The sequence below is a fragment of the Saccopteryx leptura genome, chromosome 2 (genome assembly GCF_036850995.1).
Source record: "Saccopteryx leptura isolate mSacLep1 chromosome 2, mSacLep1_pri_phased_curated, whole genome shotgun sequence".
NCBI classification, from domain to species: domain Eukaryota; kingdom Metazoa; phylum Chordata; class Mammalia; order Chiroptera; family Emballonuridae; genus Saccopteryx; species Saccopteryx leptura.
In genome coordinates, this window is record NC_089504.1 from 154,429,493 (window position 1) to 154,451,187 (window position 21,695).

At 40.0% G+C, this 21,695-nt stretch overlaps 1 protein-coding gene across 2 annotated transcripts in view; it reads left to right on the forward strand.

The window, feature by feature from the left end:
* TBC1D15 (TBC1 domain family member 15) overlaps window positions 1-21,695 on the forward strand; it is a 93,060-nt gene that overhangs the window by 25,634 nt on the left and 45,731 nt on the right. For both annotated transcript variants that reach the window (XM_066369092.1, XM_066369093.1), the window contains exons 2-4: window positions 2,331-2,429; window positions 3,548-3,622; window positions 21,005-21,143. In XM_066369092.1, the coding sequence (XP_066225189.1) occupies window positions 2,331-2,429; window positions 3,548-3,622; window positions 21,005-21,143 (313 nt within the window). The remainder of the gene's footprint in view (window positions 1-2,330; window positions 2,430-3,547; window positions 3,623-21,004; window positions 21,144-21,695) is intronic.

Here is a 21,695-nt window from a genome sequence, read left to right on the forward strand (position 1 = left end):
ACTTTTAACTATGAAATATTAAAACAAGTTAGAGTCATTAACATAAAAAGTGACAGTTCCACTTTCAACTTTTCTCATCCTATTCTCTCTTCCAGAAGTAACTGCTGTTGATAGATTAAACTTTAATCATTAAAGTATATCCTCCCATAATTTGTTTTAGGTATTTTACAAAGATGTAAAAAACTTTTAAAAAGTATAAATATCATCATACTCTATATAATGTGTTGTTTTTTCCACATATGTATATTTGTCCATTTAATCTCCCTCATTTTTTTTCTTAACTTCTGAATAGCATTCCCATAATATTAGAGATATAGTTGATCATTTCCCTCCTTGTGGACTTTGAGATTCATATCTTCCCTTTTCTCCTGTCTCTGCCTTCCATATTATAAGTAATAAATAAATAATAAGTTTTACTGTCGTGAATATTCTTATGTATATCTGTGCATGTGTGTGAGTAAATCTGTATACTTTAAAAATTTTTATCTCACCCTGGCCGGTTGGCTCAGCGGTAGAGCGTCGGCCTAGCGTGCGGAGGACCCGGGTTCGATTCCCGGCCAGGGCACACAGGAGAAGCGCCCATTTGCTTCTCCACCCCTCCGCCGCGCTTTCCTCTCTGTCTCTCTCTTCCCCTCCCGCAGCCAAGGCTCCATTGGAGCAAAGATGGCCCGGGCGCTGGGGATGGCTCCTTGGCCTCTGCCCCAGGCGCTAGAGTGGCTCTGGTCGCAACATGGCGACGCCCAGGATGGGCAGAGCATCGCCCCCTGGTGGGCAGAGTGTCGCCCCTGGTGGGCGTGCCGGGTGGATCCCGGTCGGGCGCATGCGGGAGTCTGTCTGACTGTCTCTCCCTGTTTCCAGCTTCAGAAAAATGAAAAAAAAAAAAAAAATTTATCTCTATACAAATGGAATAGAATTGTCTTCTACCACACTCCCAGTTTTTACTTTCTACTTAATGTTGGTGTGTTGCTTAATTACTTCATTGAATGCCATTTTGGGCTTTTGAGTTCAGAACATCTCTTGTGATCTTGATTTCTAGAAGACTCTTTTCTGACGTAAGTCCATATCAGAAGTGACTAACATAACACAGGATAGGCATTAAAATAATGTTGAAGCTTTATAATGCAGCAGATGAAAACAGTTTTCTCATCTCAGACTGCCTGGGTTTCAGTCTCTATACCACTTCTTAACCACCCTTTACATTTTGTGTCATCCACCTGAGGAAGTTATTAAACCTTCTCTGTCCGTTTTCTTGTTTACACAAATGAGTTCCTTATCCTAATGATAAAGGATATATTTTTAGAACCTATGGTCTAGGGTTGTTGTAAAGGGTAAGCTTTAATTTGTGCAGTTCTGGGTGCATAAATGTTCCATATATGTTAGGTAAAAACAGAAGAATGCATGCCAGTTTATATTCATCAGCTAGTTGGTGATGGGCTTTGGTGGTGTTTGTTCTGCATTGTTGATCCTGTGCTATTCTGAATAGAGATGTGATTATATTAATATAAGTAAAAGCCCTATATAAGGAGAAAGAACACTTCATTCCAAACTTATATACATCAAAAATACTTAGGTTTAGAAGTGACAATTTTATTTCACTTTTACTTATTTTCATAATAAAAAATATTTTAGTGGTTCAAATGGGTCCCAGGAATAGAATCATAACATTTTTCCTATAGAAGTTAAGACTTAAATTTGGGATCATGTTTTAATAATATTCATATACCTGTGGTATTTTACATGCTTTTATATATAGAAGCACTCAGTGTATATTTGTGATCTTGAACTAGTTTAAACTAGTCATTCCTAGAAATCCTCATCATTCTTTTAAAATTCTCATATTATTCCCTGAATTTCCATGCCACTGTGTTACAAAAACAAACCAAAATGATCTTATAGTAAAAAAATGTACTTTTATGGGATAGTTAGAAAACATTGATTTCTCATTGTATTTCATCTGTTCATATTCTTGAATATTTTCAGGTCCAATTTCAACTTAAGTTCAATATTTTGCTTAATGTTTTTTAAAAACATATTTAAGTGAAATTTGAATGTTGAGACATAGCAATTAGCCTGACATCTTTGTTTATGGAGAAAATTAAGATTGTGATAATCACTAAACCCAAAGCTTTTTCCTTAACAAAACAAATTTCCAATTTATCTTTGAAGTACTCTTAAGTCAGAGTGCTGTTTTTAAAATAATACATTTATATATAAAATAATCAGAAACTTGGGGCAGGCATTATAGGAAAACATCTCTTATTTATTTTTAACTGATGTTGAAACAGTATTGAATAAAAATGGTGTTATTAATCTTATTTTTGCTGTTCTAGATTATATATGAACAGGAAGGGGTCTATATTCACTCATCTTGTGGAAAGCCCAATGACCAAGACAGCTTGATTTCTGGAATATTATGTGTTTTAGAAAAGGTATGTTTCCAGTAAGTGATTTTATTTAATAATTGTTTGTGTTGGCTCATCTTGGGGCATTATCAGCAAGTTTGAATTTCATGTGTAAGATAAAATGATCTAATTGAACAGTAGTTGTATATTTAACACGAAATGATGTTAGAAATAAAATAGTAAATCAGTGAAAACTTACTATGTAAAGCTTACAATAATAAATTTTTTATAATGTGTAAGCAGAATTTTATTTTATTTTTTAGCAAGAATGGGAGCAGACAGACTGGGACAGACAGACAGGGAGAGAGATGAAAAGCATCAACTCATAGTTGTGGCACCTTACAATTTTTTTTTTAGATTTTACTTACTCATTTTTAGAGAGAGAGAGACAGAGAGAGAAGGGGGGAGGAGCAGGAAGCATCAACTCTCATATGTGTCTTGACCAGGCCAGCCCAGGGCTTCAAACCAGTGACCTCAGTGTTCCAGGTTGATGCTTTATCCACAGTGCCACCACAGGTCAGGCAGTTGTAGCACCTTAGTTGCTCATTGGTTGTTCTCTCATATGTGCCTTGACAGGGGCTCCAGTTGAGCCAGTGACCCCTTGCTTAAGCCAGCTACTTTTGGGCTGAAGCCAGTGACCATGGGGTCATGTCTATGACCTCACACTTAAGCCAACAACCCCACGCTCAAGCTGGTGAGTCTGGGCTCAAGCCAGCAACCTTGGGGTTTCAAACCTGGGTCCTCAACATCCCAGGTCAATGCTCTATTCACTGAGCCAGTGCCTGGTCAGGCTATTTTACTTTATTTAAAAAAAAAAATTATTGATTGATTTTAGTGAGAGAGGAAAAGAGAGAGAGAGAGGCAAGAACATCAATCTGTTCCCACGTGTGCCCTGACTTGGGATTGAACTGGCAGCCTCTCTGACTTGGAACAATGTTCTAACCCAACTGAGCTATCTGGGTAGAATTTAAAATCTGTATAACATTGGTTGTCCAGTAGTAGTTTATATATGATATTGCATATTTAAAGTACTAATATTTAAGAGGTTAAAATTTCATTTAGGGTTTAGGGATTTAAAAATTGGTGACTAAGAATGTAAGATATTGTTGAATAATAAATACAGTTTATAATTTTTTTTTCTCTAGGATGCTGAAGTGATTGTGGATTGGAGACCATTGGATGATGCGTTAGATTCTTCTAGTATTCTCTATGCTGGAAAGGTATTTAAGAAAAAAAATATATGACTAAAGTTATGCCATTTAAAAAATAACAGCTTTATGGAGATAGAATTGATATACCATAAAACTCACTCTTTCAAAGTTTATAATTCAGTGGTTTGAGTATATTTATAGTTGTGTGCAGCTATTACCAATATTTAATTTTAGAACACTTTCCTGAAGAAGAAACTTTTTTTTTTTTTTTTTGCAAGAAAGAGAGGCAGACAGACAGGAAGAGACAGAGGTGAGAAGCATCAACTCACAGTCGTGTCACCTTAGTTGTTCATTGACTGCTTTTTATATGTGCCTTGACAGGGGGGCTCAAGCCAAGCCAGTGACCCTTTGCTCAAGCTGGTGACCTTGGGCTTCAAGCCAGGAACTTTTGGGCTCAAGCCAGTGACCATGGGATCATGTCGATGATCTGATGCTCAAGCCCATGTGCTCAAACTGGTGAGCCCACGTTTAAGCCAGATGAGCTCATGCTCAAGCTGGCAATCTCAGGGCCTTGAACCTGGGTCCTCAGCGTCCCTGGCCAATGCTTTATCCACTGCCACCACTAGTCAGGTAAAAAGAAACTACTTTTTCTCAGTCACTTTCCAGTCTCCTCTTCTCCCAGCCCCTGGAAACCACTAATCTACTTTGTCTCTGAATTTGCCTATTTCATCTAGGGGTAATAATACAACATGTGGTCTTTTGTGACTGACTGCTTTCAGGTAGCATTTTTCAAAGTTCATCTCTTGGTATTTATACCATCTGTCAGTATTTTGTTACTTTGTTTTCCTGAACAAGCTGCATTTATGGATGTATACCACATTTTTTTCATCATTTGATGAACATTTTGGTTACTTTAGGCTAATATAAAAAATGCTGTTATGAACATTCATGTACAGGTTTTTGAGTGGACATGTTTTCTCTTGAAAATGTAGGAGTGGAATCATTGAGTTGTACAATAACTTGTGTTTAACATTTGTATCATGTGTGGACTTCTCACTATGATAGAGATTTAGTTCTATCTTATATCTAATTCACCTTCACCTTGAAACATTGGCTCAGTTGTCCACATTTCTTCTCAAAGTATTTAGTCATATAGACAGTCTTCTAATTTCATCTGCATAGAGTCATTTCTCCCAGAGTCTAAATGCTTCATTCTGAACTGGTTGCTCTTTTGGTTTGCTGTGCAGCAGTTATCCTGGGGATTCTTTTTGCCTCTTTCCCATGTTTTAATTCTCATTTTTTGTATCCTGTGTTGTTATCTACCTATTTTGGGTTACTCCCTTGTTTTGGTGCAGTTCCAGTGCTGCCTGAAAAAGTGCATGGAAGCAGAAACATTTCTTTTTTAGACTTTTCTATCCTTATTCTGAATTGGATAGCTTGACTGGAATAGAATTACAGTAAGTTTTCCCACATATTTTTGAAAATTATACCAGAGTTGTCTAGTTTTTTATTGATGTAAAGTTGATACATTATAATTCACAGTCTTTTCTATGTATTTTTTCTCTTTATAATCTTTTAGGATTGCCTTTTTTTTCTAATGTTTTATATATTCTGGTAATGTCCCTTTGTGTTATTGTTTTTACCCTCTGTGCCGGTATTTGATGGGCCCTTTTAATGTGGAAACTTTGTCTTTTAGTTCTTAGGAAATGTTTTTGAGTTATTTCAGTGATGATTTCGTCTTCCTCCCCATTTTCCATTTTCTTTCTTTTTTATTTATTAAAAAAATTTTTTTAAATAAATAAATTTTAAATTTTAATGGGGTGACATCAATTAAATCAGGGTACATATATTCAAAGAAAACATGTCCAGGTTATCTTGTCATTCAATTATGTTGCATACCCATCACCCAAAGTCAGATTGTCCTCTGTCACCTTCTATCTAGTTTTCTTTGTGCCCCTCCCCCTCCCCCTCTCCCTCCTTCCCTCCCCCCACCCCCGTAACCACCACACTCTTGTCCATGTCTCTTGGTCTTGATTTTATGTCCCACCAATGTATGGAATCCTGCAGTTCTTGTTTTTTTCTGATGTACTGATTTCACTCTGTATAATGTTATCAAGATCCCAACATTTTGTTGTAAATGATCCGATGTCATCATTTCTTATGGCTGAATAGTATACCATGGTGTATATGTGCCACATCTTCTTTATCCAGTCTTCTATTTTTTTTTTTACAATGATTAAAGCCTTTAAGCAAACTCTTGGCCAATACAGCAAAAATCCATAAAAGAGTAGTGTCCTTAACATGTTCACCAAGTCCAAGTTGGCACCATCATTATGCCAAATCCCTGAAAAATGCAACCCAACCCCAGTTCAGTCTGTTAGGAGCTGTCACAAGGAGCAGAAGTCCAGGAAAAGTCTGCATGGCACTGGAATTGTCACAATTCTATACTTTGCAGCTCATGTCCAAGTCCCAATGACCGCTGCTTCTAGGTAATGATTCAGGTAGACTGGAAAAGCCATCTGCAGCATGTGTGGATATGGAGCTTCTGTTCTCCTCTGCCTGGAGAGATGAGACCAGGTTGCTTTTCCCTGGAGCTCTGCGACTGTGGCTTGGTAAAGAGAACCTTGGGATACACTAAGCTGGGTGGCAAAGGTAGATTCATAATAGATGTTGGCAAAAGGGGGAAAGAGAGCTCAAAATTAGGAGTAGGTCCCAGCCTGAAATATGAGTGGGGCTTTGAGGTAGGAGGAATAAAGGAAACACTATATATTAAACAAAGCAGTAGAAAATAGGACTATCAACAACCACAACAGAGATCTCTGAGGGAAGAATAAAAAAACCTGACTATTCAGGCAAGACATAATTAAGTGGCCCTTGTGCAAATGAGATCAGTTTACCTGCTTCTTGGAAGAAATACCCTAGGCTTGTGCACAGTGTCGTATGCCGATGGCCCTGGGCACCTTCAGCCTTCAGTGGCAAACCGCAGCATTCTGGGTAAGGTTAGGTCATAGGTGGCTGGAGCAGGGCTTGAAGAGACTGAAGCCTCCCTTAGAGGAGCGAGGGGAAGCTTACCTTCCAGTGTCCCTGTTTGCTCACAGCAGAGGCATGTAAGTCTGGCAGGCTTTAGCTCAATGACCTTCCTTTCCACTATTGAAGCAGGACCCAGATGGCATCCTATGAGACCCCTTTGGGGCGTTGGAGCCTTTAAGGGCGTATCCTAAAAGCTGGTAGTTCACCTGATCTCTATTGGGCTTTTTCTGCCTCTTGGTATCTTAAAAGCCATGCTCAGAAGATCTTGCTGAGGGGTTTGAGGATCCCCATCCGCCTATATAAATCTTTTCCACATATCTGGAGCTATTTTGAAAAAGACAAAACAGTGTTATTAGCTGGATCAAATAAAAGAAGGTAGTAGTTTGCAGGAGAAAAAGATTTGGTGTCTCCTGTTCATCAGCATTCAAAAGAAATTTAAAATTTTTAAGTAAAAAGCATGATACGGTAGACCCATAGGAGTTTCAGGATATGACTCCACCCTTTTAAATTTTTTTAAATTGATCTTAAAATATTTGCTGGATACACTTTAATAATACCTTGACTTTAAAGATTGTAAGAAATACACATAATTCAAAAGGTTTGACAAAATATAGTAAATGCTTTTGCTCCATATGCGGGAGCATTGTCAGTTTAACCAGTTTAGGAAATCTAATAATAGAACAATGCATACAGACAATGAGCTATAACATGCTTAGCAGCCTCTCCTGTTCTGACAGAGGTTACTATAAATCCAGAATATGTATCCACTGTAACGTGGACATAGGACTGTTTGCCAAATGAAGGTATATGAGTAACATCCATTTGCCAAAGTTGTCCTGGTAGGGGTCCTTGAGGGTTAACTCCAAATGAAGGGACAGATGAAGTATAGGACCCCTTGGACAGGATTTCCCAATCTGCCGTGCTGCTTCCCGAGAAAGTTGAAACTGTTTACACAGGGCTGCAGCGTTCTGGTGATGAATAGTATGAGACTGAATTGCTCAATCTGTCATGGTTGCTCCAAATAATTTTCTTTTGGGTAGCTTGATCAACAAGGGCATTCCTTTGTGCTAAAGCTCTAGGGAGCATGGAGTGAGCTCAAGTATGTCCTATTAAACATGGAGCTCTATGTTGACATACAAGTCTTTGAAGAAGGAGGAACTGCTGAAATAGTTCATCAGCATTTGTCCCTAAGACAGCAGTCTTTATAGTGGAAACACCATAAGTAAATATTTGCTGTCTGTATATAGATTAAAGGAGGAATATGGCAAATGCTGAAAAGCCATGATAATGGCATATAATGCTAGTCTTTGAGCTGATTTTAAGTTGACAGTTTCAGTATATAGTCCATTGATTTGCAAGAGTGATTTGCCATTTAGTGGAAGTTTCCCAGAGCCATTGTTGTTGATCCTTTGAAAGAAGGAACAACAATAATTTTGAGGCTCAAAACCTATAAGCTGTAAGGGTTGCCTATGTCCCTTGATAATCCAGGAGGCAACAAGATCAAAATATGGAAGTGTATTCCATGGGCTATTAGATGGTTCAATGTGCCCAAGCTGTAGCTGCTCTTGTACCAATCGAGCAGCTGCCCTAAGTTTCTCCTGAGAAAGGGGCCATTGGTCTACCCATAAAGGATTATCTGATTTCCAAGTCATTGGGTCTGCACAATGCATTATTGAGGTAGTAGGAGCTACCAAGGCCCCTATGCTAAATTTTGATATCCTAATCCACACCTTCTGGTATTGGGTGCCACTTCTATGGGGGTGAGAATTCCTCGCTGTTCTTTCCCTAGTCCCTTGGTGGGCAAAAATCCCCGATAAAGCATCTGAGTACTGACTAAACTTTTAGGACTGACAAGCAATGCTCCCATATTTTTCAGAACATCTCTACCCCACAAATTAACTGGCCATCCAGGGATCACATAAGGCTTAAAAAATCCAGAATGACCTTAATCTTCCCAATGTAGAAAACTAGAACTTTGTTGAGGGGATTTACTCTGCCCTATAGACCTTAATCTTCCCAATGTAGAAAACTAGAACTTTGTTGAGGGGATTTACTCTGCCCTATACCTTGTAATTCTGTGGCTGCTGCATGAGTGGGCCAGGAAGGAGGCCTGTGTAGCTTAGCAATAACAGATACATCAGCTCTAGTATCTAAAAGTCCATTAAATTTATGCTCATGTATTGTTAGTTCCATTTCAGGGTGTTCTTGACCTATTTTTTAAAATCCAATTGTCAAAATCAGAGGAGCCAAATCACCAATTTTCTTGGGGCCCCTTTAGTAGGATGTGGCCTGAGGAGCAGAATTAGCATCGTTATACCTATTCTTCTAATTGCCTGAATTAGCCGTGAGACAAATTTGTTTTTTTGATTAATTTTAATGGGTGACATTGATAAAATTGTCTTCTGTCACCTTCTAACTGGTTTTCTTTGTGCCCGTCCCCTTCCCCAAACCCTTCCCTCTCCTCCCCCCCACCCTGTAACCCCAACACTGTTGTCCATGTCTCTGAGTCTCATTTTTATGTCCCACCTATGTATGAAATCATACAGTTCTCACTTTTTTCTGATTTACTTATTTCGCTCAGTATAATGTTATCAAGGTCCATCCATGTTGTTGTAAAAGATCCGATGTCATCATTTCTTATGGCTGAGTAGTATTCCATAGTATATATATACCAAAGCTTTTTAATCTACTGGTCCTCTGATGGAACTTGGGCTGTTTCCAGATCTTTGCTATTGTGAACAAAGCTGCCATAAACATGGGGGTGCATTTCTTCTTTTCAAACAGTGCTATGGTGTTCTTGGGGTATATTCCTAACAGTGGTATATTCCTAATAGCTGGGTCAAAAGGCAGTGTCTATTCATTTCTTTTGCCCATTTTTGGATTGGATTGTTTGTCTTCTTGGTATTAAGTTTTACAAATTCTTTATAAATTTTGGTTATTAACCCCTTATCAGATGTATTGTCAAATATATTCTCCCATTGTGTAGTTTGTCTTTTTATTCTGTTCTTATTGTCTTTAGCTGTGTGGAAGCTTTTTAGTTTGATAAAGTCCCATTTGTTTATCCTATCTTTTATTTCACTTGCCTATGGAGACAAATTGGCAAATATATTGCTGCGAGAGATGTCAGAGAGCTTACTGCCTATGTTTTCTTCTAAGATGCTTATGGTTTTATGGCTTACATTTAAGTCTTTTATCCATTTTGAGTTTATTTTTGTGAATGGTGTAAGTTGGTGGTCTAGTTTCATTTATTTGCAGGTGGCTGTCTTAATTTTCCCAACACCATTTGTTGAAGAGGCTGTCTTTACTCCAATGTATGCTCTTTCCTTCTTTATCAAATACCAGTTGTCCATAAAAGTGTGAGTTTATTTCTGGGTTCTCAGTTCTGTTCCATTGATCTATATGCCAGTTCTTATGCCCTATAATATAACTTGATATCCGGAAGTGTGATACCTCCCACTTTATTCTTCCTTTTCAAGACTGCTGAGGCTATTTGTGTTCTCTTTTGGTTCCATATAAATTTTTGGAATATGTGTTCTATATCTTTGAAGTAAGTCATTGGTATTTTAATTGGTATTGCATTGAACTTATAAATTGCTTTGGGTAATATAGACATTTTAATGATGTTTATTCTTGCTAACCATGAGCATGGTATATGCCTCCACTTGTTTGTATCTTCCCTGATTTCTTTTATCAATGTTTTATAATTTTCTGAATACAGGTCTTTTTCTTTTTTTTTTTTTTTTTTTTCATTTTTCTGAAGCTGGAAACAGGGAGAGACAGTCAGACAGACTCCCGCATGCGCCCGACCAAAATTACCCGGCACGCCCACCAGGGGTGATGCTCTGCCCACCAGGGGGCGATGCTCTGCCCATCCTGGGCGTCGCCATGTTGCGACCAGAGCCACTCTAGCGCCTGGGGCAGAGGCCACAGAGCCATCCCCAGCGCCCGGGCCATCTTTGCTCCAATGGAGCCTTGGCTGCGGGAGGGGAAGAGAGAGACAGAGAGGGAAAGCGCGGCGGAGGGGTGGAGAAGCAAATGGGCGCTTCTCCTGTGTGCCCTGGCCGGGAGGGGAAGAGAGAGACAGAGAGGGAAAGCGCGGCGGAGGGGTGGAGAAGCAAATGGGCGCTTCTCCTGTGTGCCCTGGCCGGGAATCGAACCCGGGTCCTCCGCACGCTAGGCCGACGCTCTACCGCTGAGCCAACCGGCCAGGGCTGAATACAGGTCTTTAATCTCCCTTGTTAAATTTATTCCTAGGTACTTTATTTTTTTGGTTGCAATGGTAAAGGGATTGATTCCTTAATTTCTCTTTCTAAAAGTTCATTGTTAGTGTATAAAAATGCCTCTGATTTCTGAGTATTGATTTTATATCCTACCACCTTGCTGAATTCATTTATCAGGTCTAGTAGTTTTTTGACTGCAACTTTAGGGTTTTCTATATACACTATCATGTCATCAGCAAATAATGATAGTTTTACTTCTTCTTTTCCAATTTGGATGCCTTTTATTTCTTTTTCTTGTCTGATTGCTGTGACTAGGACTACCAGAACTATGTTGAATAAGAGTGGTGAAAGGGCGCACCCCTGCCTTGTTCCCGATCTTAAGGGGGTTGCTTTTAATTTTTGCCCATTGAGTATGATGTTGGCTGTGGGTTTGTCATAGATGGCCTTTATCATGTTGAGGTCTGTTCCCTGTATTCCCACTTTGCTGAGAGTTTTGATCATGAATGGGTGGTGGATTTTATCAAATGCTTTTTCTGCATCTATTGAAATTATCATGTGGTTTTTTCCTTTCTTTTGTTTATGTGATGAATCACATTGATTGATTTGCGAATATTGTACCAGCCTTGCCTCCCAAGAATAAATCCCACTTGATCATGGTGTATGATTTTTTCCATATATTGCTGGATCCGGTTTGCTAATATTTTGATGAGGATTTTTGCATCTAAATTCATCAGGGATATTGGCCTATAATTTTCTTTCTTTTTGTTGTCTTTGCCTGGTTTTGGAATAAGAATTATGCTCGCCTCATAAAAGGAGCTTGGAAGCCTTCCTCTTGAATTTTTTGAACTAGCTTGAGAGGGATAGGAGTTAGTTCTTCTTTGAATATTTGGTAGAATTCACTTGTGAAGCCATCATGCCCAGGACTTTTCTTTGTTGGGAGTTTTTTGATAATTGTTTCGATCTCATTTGTTGTAATTGGTCTGTTTAGGTTTTCTAATTCTTCCAGATTAATTTTTGGAAGATTATATGTTTCAAGGAATTTGTCCATTTCACCTAGGTTGTCTAGTTTTTTGGTGTACAGTTCTTCATAGTATTTTCCTACAATATTTTGTATTTCTCTTGTCAGTTGTTATTTCTCCATTCTCGTTTCTAATTTTATTTATTTGAGTCCTCTCTCTTTTTTTCTTGGTGAGTCTGGTTAGAGGTTCATCAATCTTGTTTACCTTTTCAAAGAACCAGCTCCTAGTTTCATTGATCCTCTGTATTGTTTTTTAGCCTCTATGACATTTATTTCTGCTCTGATCTTTATTATTTCCTTCCTTCTACTAGCTCTGGGCTTTACTTGCTGTTCTTTTTCTAGTTCTTTTAGATGTAGGGTCAAGTTGTTTATTTGAGCTTTTTCTAGCTTCTTGAGGTATGCCTGTAATGCTATGAACTTCCCTCTCAGGACTGCTTTTGCTGTGTTCCATAAATTTTGAGTTGATTTATACTCATTATCGTTTGTTTCTAGGAGTTTTTTAATTTCTTCTTTGACCTCATTGTTTACCCATTCATTATTTAATAACATGCTATTTAGTTTCCAAGTGTTTAGTATTTTTTTAGTTTTTCTGTGTGGTTGATTTCTAGTTTCATGCCATTGTGATCAGAGAAAGTGCTCGATATGATTTCAATCTTCTTAAATTTGTTGAGACCGCTTTTGTGCCCTAACATGTGGTCTATTCTAGAGAATTTACCATGAGCACTTGAAAAGAATGTATATTCTGCTGCTTTAGGGTGAAAGGTTCTGAAGATATCTATTAAATCGAGTTGATCTAATATGTCCTTTAAGTCTGCTGTTTCTTTCTTAATTTTCTTTCTTGAGGATCTATCTAATGATGTTAATAGGGTCTTGAAATCCCCTACTATTATAGTATTGATATTGATCTCGCCCTTTAAATCCATCAAAGTCTGCTTTATATATTTAGGTGCTCCTATATTAGGTGCGTAGATATTTATAACGGTTATATTTTCCTTGTTGGATTGCTCCCTTTATTATTATGTAGTGACCTTCTTTATCTCTAAGTATAGTTTTTGTTTTAAAGTCCATTTTGTCTGATATAAGTATTGCTACTCCAGCTTTTTTTTCATTTTCATTTGCATGAAATATTTTTTTTCCATCCTTTTATCTTCAGTCTATGTGCATCTTTTGATTTAAGGTGTGTCTGTTGTAGACAGCTTATGTATGGGTTCTGTTTTCTTATGCATGCAGCTACCCTATGTCTTTTGATCGGATCATTCAATCCATTTACATTTAAGGTTATTATTGATATGTAATTGTTTATTGCCATTTTCTTCTTTAAAACTGTATTCCTGCCTGACCAGGCAGAGGTGCAGTGGATAGAGTGTCGGACTGGGATGCGGAAGGACTCAGGTTCGAGACACCAGGATAACCAGCTTGAGCATGGGCTCATCTGGCTTGACCAAAAAAGCTCACCAGCTTGGACCCAAGGTCACGGGCTCTAGCGGGGAGTTACTCAGTCTGCTGAAGGCCCGCGGTCAAGGCACATATGAGAAAGCAATCAATGAACAACTATGGTTTCTCAACAAAAAACTGATGATTGATGCTTCTCATCTCTCTCCATTCCTGTCTGTCTGTCCCTCTCTATCCCTCTATCTGACTCTCTCTCTGTCCCTCTAAAATAAATAAATAAATAAAAAATAATTAAAAAAAACAAAACAAAACAAAACAAAAAAAACTGTATTCCTCTTTTGCTATATTCTTTTTCTCTTTGATCTGTTTACAACAGGTCCCTTAGCATTTCTTGCAGCCTTGGTTTGGTTGTAGTGAATTCCTTGAGTTTTTTTTTGTCTGTAAAGCTTTTTATTTCTCCTTCAATTTTAAATGATAGCCTTGCTGAATAAAGTAGTCTTGGTTGTAGGCTCTCTTGTTCTGCATTACTTTGAATATTTCTTGCCATTCCCTTCTGGCCTCAATGTTATTTGATGCGGATGTTATTTCTCTTCATGTTGTCACAGAGCTCTCTTAGAGTTTCCTCAGACTTTTTGAGTCTCTTTTCTTTTTTCTGCTCTGCTTCTGTGCCTTTATTTATCGTGTCCTCTAACTCTCTGATTCGATTCTCCGCTTCATCCATCCTGCATTTAATTCGTTCCATTGTGCTCTTCATTTTGGATATTGTATTTGTCATTTTTGACTGTTTCTTTTTTATTATTTCAATGTCCTTTTTTATATTTGCTATCTCTTTATTTAGGTGTTTGTAGTGACTAGCTATTGTTGTTCTGATATCTTTGAGCATCCTAACAATTGTTATTTTAAACTCTTCATCTGGTAATTTGGTTATATCTGATTCATTTAGGTCCTTTTCTGGGGATTTCTCTTGGTTCATTTGTGTTGCATTTCTCTGCCTTCACATTTTCTCTGTGTAAAGGAAGGTTTTGGCCACTGGAGTCCACTGGGTATGGCCTCTGTTCCCTAGGTATGGTCTGTCTGCAGGCCTGCCACCCCCTTTTCTGTTGCTGCCTAGGGGTTTTGGTTTTGGGTGTTGCCAGTGCCTGCCCACTGGGGTTGTTGCTGTGGTTTCCACCTCTCCTTCAGGGGAGAGCCTGTGATCACGTGCTCAGGTGTACAAGCCTTGGTGGCCTTGGCCTTTGACCCGCCCCTGTGGGTGGCGTTATGCTCGGCCCTGAGGGCAGTGGTGAGCACCTTTTTCAGCTGCGGGTCTCTGCCTATATCCGGGCTTTTGCCCCGCCCTTGCAGGAGGAGGCCGCTCGAGGAACGGCTGCTAGCCTTGGCTCTACTGGCCGGGCAGAACTTCGTGCCTACGCTCAGCTCAGTAGCGGAACTCTGCCTATTCTGGGCTTTTGGCTCCACCCCCGCGGGAGGAGCTGGCTCCCAAGTCAGGCCACAAGCCTCGGTTCCACGGGCGGGGCAAGGCTGTGCTCCTGCGCCCTTGCTCAAGGGCTGGTCTCCTCCCCTTCTGGGGTTCCCGCCCTTCTCCCTCAGCTGCTGGCAGCTGGGCTTGACCGCTTTTGCATGCCTACTCCTACCCCACTGAGCAAGACTGAACTCACATGTGAGCCCAGTGGCAGCCAGCAGGCTTCCAACCGCGCCTCTGCGTCCCATCGCCTCCCGCCCTCTGGCGACCCTCAGCCACGTGGGTACGGATACTGCAGCTCAGACCCTAAGACTCACTACTGAAGACCCGAAAGCTCCCTCCTTCTAAGCAACTCTGCTCTGAGTGCCGTGGGAGAGCTTGTTTGGCTGGTGTCCTGCTTCCCTTTGCTGGTATTACTGTTTCCAGGGGAAATATTCACTTCAGATTTGGGGAGTGACTTGTCCCAGGGGTTAGGGTGGCTGTATCCCAAAGTGTTTCTCCCTGTGCCTCCTAGATTACACTCTTCCTGCTACTCTGGTACTCTCCTCTCTCCCCGTCCCCTGGAGCCCCAGGTGAGTGGTTGTGAGAGAGGTGTTCTGCGCGGTCCCTTTAAGAAGAACCCTGGGTCTGAGAAATCAGACTCGTTCTCACAAACAGTATCCTGACTTGTTTCCAGCTAAATACTGTCCTTACGCCTCTTCTGGGCTCTGGGGCTGCAGGCTGGGGCTTTGTTCCTGGGATTCAGGGCCCTCCCCTCTCTGCTAAACTCAGTTCCCACCACGCGAGTCTCTCCCAGCTGCCATTCGCTCCAGGGAGCTGGGCAGCCCTCTCCACGTTTCCGCTTTTCTTACCAGTCTTGATGTGGCTTCTTCAGTGTTCTTTGGTTGAAGGGTCCTCTTAGTTTAGTCCAAAGTTTGTTTTTTCAGATGATAGTTCTTAAAATTAGTTTGTAATCCACTTTGGTTCTGGGAGGTGGATGTTGGTACATCCGCCTACTCCAGCATCATCTTGTCTTCCCCCTATTTTTAAATTTTTATTTATTTTAGTGAGTGAGGAAGACAGACAGACACACACACACACACACACACACACACACACACACACACACACATACACAGGAACAGTTACACAGGAACATCGAACTGTTCCTGTATGTGCCCTGACCAGGGATCGAACCAGCAACCTCTGCACTTTGGGACAATGCTGTAATCAACCAAGCCATGTGGCCAGGGCCCATTTTCTGTACCTTTAAAAAAAATTTTTATTTTAAAGATTTTATTGATTTTTAGAGAGAGAGAAAGGAGGGGAAGGGCACAAAGCATCAACTTGTAGTTTCTTCATGTATGTGCTTTGATTAGGAAAGCTAGGGGTTTTGAACTGGTGACAGCACCATTGTAGGCCAATGCTTTATCCACTGCAGCACCACAGGTCAAGCCCATTTTCTTTCTTTTTTTTTTTTACAGAGACAGAGAGTCAGAGAGAGGGATAGGGACAGACAGACAGGAACAGAGAGAGATGAGAAGCATCAATTCTCAGGTTTTTGTTGTGACACCTTAGTTGTTCATTGATTGCTTTCTCATGTGCCTTGACCATGGGCCTTCAGCAGACCGAGTAATCCCTTGCTCAAGCCAGCGACCTTGGGTCCAAGCTGGTGAGCTTTGCTCAAATCAGGTGAACCCACGTTCAAACTGGTGACCTCGGGGTCTCGAACCTGGGTCCTTCCGCATCCCAGTCCGACGCTCTATCCACCGCACCACCACCTGGTCAGACCCATTTTCTTTCTTTATGGAAGAACTCTTTAGACCTTCTGGATTGGTCCTGTAGTTTTTTAATACTTCCTTTCCTATTTTCTGATTCTTTGTCTTTGTTTATTTTTGTGTACTGTTTTCTAGGAAATTTCTCCAATTTTACCTTCCAGTTTTTTGTCATTTAATATTTGATTATAGTTTTAGGTTCTAAGATATTATATTGTGTTTCCTTCCCCCCTTTATAAAAACAACATCCTGTTTTATTAAGTGAGAGGCAGGGAGGCAGATAGGCAGGCTCCTTCATGCACCCCAACAGGGATCTACTGGGCAAGTCTCCTACTGGGCAAGTCTCGTACTGGGCAATGCTCTGCCCATTTGGGACCACTGCTTCATTTCTCTGCACCTGAGCTATTTTAGCACTTGAGGCGAGGCCATGGAGCCATCCTCAGTGCCTAGGGCCAACTTGCTCAAACCATTCGAGCCATGGCTGCAGGAAGTGAAGGGGGAAAGGGAGAGAAGCAGATGGTTTGCATTTCCTGTGTGCCCTGATCAGGAATTGAACCCGGGACTTCCATACGCTGGGCTGATGCTCTATGCCGATGCTCTACTGCTGAGCCAACCGGCCAGGGCCAGCATCCTATTCTTAGTGGATGCAATATCCTTCCTTATTTCTAAGGAGTTGAAGGGTAGTTGTTTAGATGCTTGCATCTCTCTGTATAGTAGTCTACTTCCTCTAATTGACTTTTTTCCCCTTGTTTCATTTGGACTTTATCTTTTGTGTAGACATTTGCCTTTGATGTTTGGTAATCTTTGTAGTGCTTATATTTAACAGCACACACAGCAAAGTGATTGTACTCTGTCTAGGTATAGGTAGGCTTTAGTAATAGTTGGGACTCAGGTGACCTGACTAGGCTATTTCCTTGGGGATCTTTGGTATTAAAATCTAGGTCTTACTCTTGGGCTAGTTATTTTTCAGAGAATAGTCTGCAGATTCCTGCTTGGAAAAGGGTAAGCCTGGATTTCAGTGTACTGGGAACTGAGTAGAGGAAAAGAGCTAGGAGTCTTGCCAGCTCATTGCCAGTCCAAAGATGGACTTTGAATCAATTCTCCTGTTTTTAGTGCATTATCTCCTTGCTGAATGTGCTTGGTTTCTCCTAATCCAGAGAAAAATATGTAACCTTTTCTAATTAGTAAACCTCTAGCCTTTTGGACTTCTTTTAGTTCTGTTTTTAGCTTGACTTTTATCCTAATTTCCAATTTCCAAAAGTACCTGATATACCAATTATAAGCCTTTGTGTGAGATGGGTTTCTGTAGATTAGAGGTCCCCAAACTTTTTACACAGGGGGCCAGTTCACTGTCCCTCAGACCGTTGGAGGGCCGGACTATAAAAAAAAAAACTATGAACAAATTCCTATGCACACTGCACATATCTTATTTTAAAGTAAAAAAACAAAACGGGAACAAATACAATATTTAAAATAACAAACAAGTAAATTTAAATCAACACACTGACCAATATTTCAATGGGAACTAAGCCCCTCTCACTGACCACCAATGAAAGAGGTGCCCCTTCCAGAAGTGCGGCGGGGGCCGGATAAATGGCCTCAGGGGGCCGCAGTTTGGGGACCCCTGCTGTAGAGGCTTCTTAGCTTTCTCCACTAGTGATGCGAGAGTTGGTAGTGACTGTGGTAAGGGTTGCATTTTTAAATTGGGCAAACGTGGTGGAGAGTTCCCTAGGAAGGACTTGGAAGAATAAACATTCCGCTTTATAATTTCATTCATTCAGTCCCCCCCCCCCAATATTTCAGTCTGTATGTATTCTTATTTCTTAATTTTTGTTGTGCCTTTATATCTTCCTATTCCTATGAATTTTCTTTTTCCCTTTGTAAAAAGAAAAAAATGATACTAGCAATACATGAATACATTTTTGTAAAAATTTAAATATATAAAGTTGCAGTCCTGCTTGATTAGAAACCTGCCCCTCATTTGTCCCTGTTTAGTATTTGTCTTTTTGTTACCAGAACAAGCTGGGGTTTGGGTTGCCCATTTTTACAATCACTCACAGAGGTGAGATCCAAGTGGTATAAGAATGTCTTTTAATCAAATTGCCAGTGACCTGAAAAGGCAGGGAGCCTTCAGGGCATCCAAAGCCTGCCTTAACAGTTTTGGCTGACTGGCCAGTTTATATACTTATGGGGAAAGTTAATGATTTATATTAAACAGAATGCAGTTAGTCATGTAGCAGTACGCAGGACTGGGGAGTCTGGTTTGCAGGAATGTCTCCTTGGCAAATCCTTCTGATGTTAGCACAGGCCCATTACTGGTCTATTTGGTGTCCTTGGTGTTATCTGTTGGATAGTTGGGGTCAGAGACCTCTGAGGAACAGCCCAGGCCTGGTGCCTCTGAGAGCCATCTGTGACTCTGGGAACTATCTGCTAAGGATCCTCCCTACTCTTCTTGGGAGACAAAGTAAAGATTGTAGATTTGTGAACTAAGTTCCTGGTTATCTGTAGGTCCTTAACTCTTTACAGGAAATTTTGTGACTAAACCCTTACAAGATGTTTTCTCTAAATCTGTGTACTCTGGTTGACCAATGTCACCCTGTTAAATTTAATAGTCTAAAAGTACTATTTCTAAAGCCAAATTTGTCATTTTGAGAATTTATCTGTACAATTTTCCTGTATTCTATTAACTATCTCTAGTTTTCTCCTATGCCTTTTTAATTACATGTTTACATGTAGTTGTTATACTGCACACAGTCACAAGTTTTACTTACTATTAAGTTTTGAACATACATAAAGGTTAGTATATATCAGTATTTAAACTAATGCCTAGTATTTCATTGGCTACCCCCTAGTTTATTTACTCATTTCTTCATTAATGTGTATTAGGATATTTCCAATTTTTGCATTTTTGCATTTTTGCAGCCTATTTTAGGCTGGGACCTGCTCCTAATTTAGACGAATTTACCTGTGCCACCCAGCATAGTTTATCCCAAGGTTCTCTTCACCACACCACAGCTGCAGAGCTCCAGGGAAAGGCACCCTGGGTTCATCTCTCCAGTTTAAAGAAAATGGAATCTCCATCTCCATACGTGCTGCAGATGCTTTACCAATCTATCTCAATCATTATCAGCTAGAAGCAGTGGTCATTGGGACTTGGATTCTAGCTGCAAAGTGTGGAAATGTGACCACAGCTCCAGTGCCTTGTGGATTTTTCCTGAATGTTTGTGACTCTGGCTTCTTGGGACAGTTCTTAGACTGAAGTGGGGTTGGGTTACATTTACAAATAATATGAAGTGATGATGGTGTCATCGTGGACTTGGTGAAATTACATTAACATGTTAAGGACTGTAAGAATATTATAGATCCTGTTGTATTAGTTAAGACTTTGCTTGGTAATCTAATAAGCTTTAATTACTTAATTGTATTAGGATACTTGTTATAGTATCTGTTAGCATTGGTTATTTCAATTTTGTTAGTTTTCTGTCTCCAAATCGGAACATGAGAATTCAGATGAGTATGAATCACAGCACATGAATTGAAGTTTTAAGAAATAAAAATAAAAAGGGGGATATGTTGGGGACCAAATAAACAAACAGGGTATTTTTGCAATCTGGACAGAGGGGCTGGGTCCAAACCCCACCTCATTTGCCTAGTTAACAAAGAGCTACACCTGATTCTCATTTATCTCACCCATGTTCTCCGGAGGAGGCTGGAAGCTAGTTTCTTATTAGTGTAAAGTAGATTTGGATGGTATGGTGGGGGTTGTCTTTGAGTTGCCTTGGAAACTTAATTGAATTGCTGATGGATCACATTTTTCTATGAATAAAAGTGGATGTTGCCTGACCAGGTGGTGGCGCAGTTGATAGAGCATCAGACTGGGATGCCGAGGACCCAGGTTCGAGACCCCGAGGTCACCAGCTTGAGCGTGGGCTCATCTGGTTTGAGCAAAAGCTCTCCAGCTTTGACCCAAGGTCACTGGCTCGAGTAAGGGGTTACTTGGTCTGCTGAAGGCCCGCGGTCAAGGCACATATGAGAAAGCAATCAATCAACAACTAAGGTGTCACAATGCACAACGAAAAACTAATGATTGATGCTTCTCATCTCTCCGTTCCTGTCTGTCTGTCCCTGTCTATCCCTCTTTCTGACTCTCTCTCCTCTCTGACTCTCTCTCTGACTCTCTCTCTGTCTCTGAAAAAAAAAAGTGGATGTGTTTCTAGGAGCAGGGACGTTACAGCTAAGGAACAGTGGAGACTGTTTGCCGTGTCATCCTCCTTAACCCATCTGTATATATATATCTTTAAGTCTCTATCATTTATTTCAATTCCATACCCTTTCCTGTTCGAGACCCCAGTATATATTGTTGTGGTTGGATCCCGACATATCTGGGTAAGCTTTTCTTATGTTTTTAGTAGAGGTGGGCAAGAAAGAATATAGTAGAAAATAATGTTCCCCCCCCACACCAGTGATACTGGCCATAATGTACAAAGTTAATTTATAGATGCTGAGGAGATATTTTGATTGAAATTGAATTCTACTTTTAGTCCTTATGTATTTTATATATTATAATTATTTTAGGACTCCAGTTCAGTTGTAGAATGGACCCAGGCGCCAAAAGAAAGAGCTCATCGAGGATGGGAACATGTGAACAGTTACGAAGCAGAGTGGGACATGGTTAATACAGTTTCATTTAAAAAGAAACCACATACCAGTGGAGGTATGCCGTTAAATCTTTTGAAATCATAGACTGTTTTGCTACAATATATTATAAATGAAAGTGCAAAGAAAATTTCTTTGGTGTTCCTCAGTTAGAGAAGGAAGATGCTTTGGTGCTTTGATATATTTAACTCATATTTTAGTTATATTTCCTTTTCATATTTCTTTTTGTTGTTTTGTTGGTTGTGACTTTATAAAAAAGACTTTAAAAATACTTCTCTGTTTAATGGCAGAAAATAGAAACACTAGTAAATTGCTTTGGCTGTCTCTCAAGCACATGTTTCTTAATCTAGTAGAATAAAAGAAAATGTTTTATCTTCCTAATGCACTAGGGGGAGATGGCGTATACCACTCCAGTGGTAGTCAACCTGGTCCCTACCGCCCACTAGTGGCCGTTCCAGCTTTCATGGTGGGCGGTAGCGGAGCAACCAAAGTATAAATAAAAAGATAGATTTAACTATAGTAAGTTGTTTTATAAAGATTTATTCTGCCAAACTTGGCGAAAATCCGATATAAAGTACTTGGTAAGTAATTATTATTATATGCTTTAACT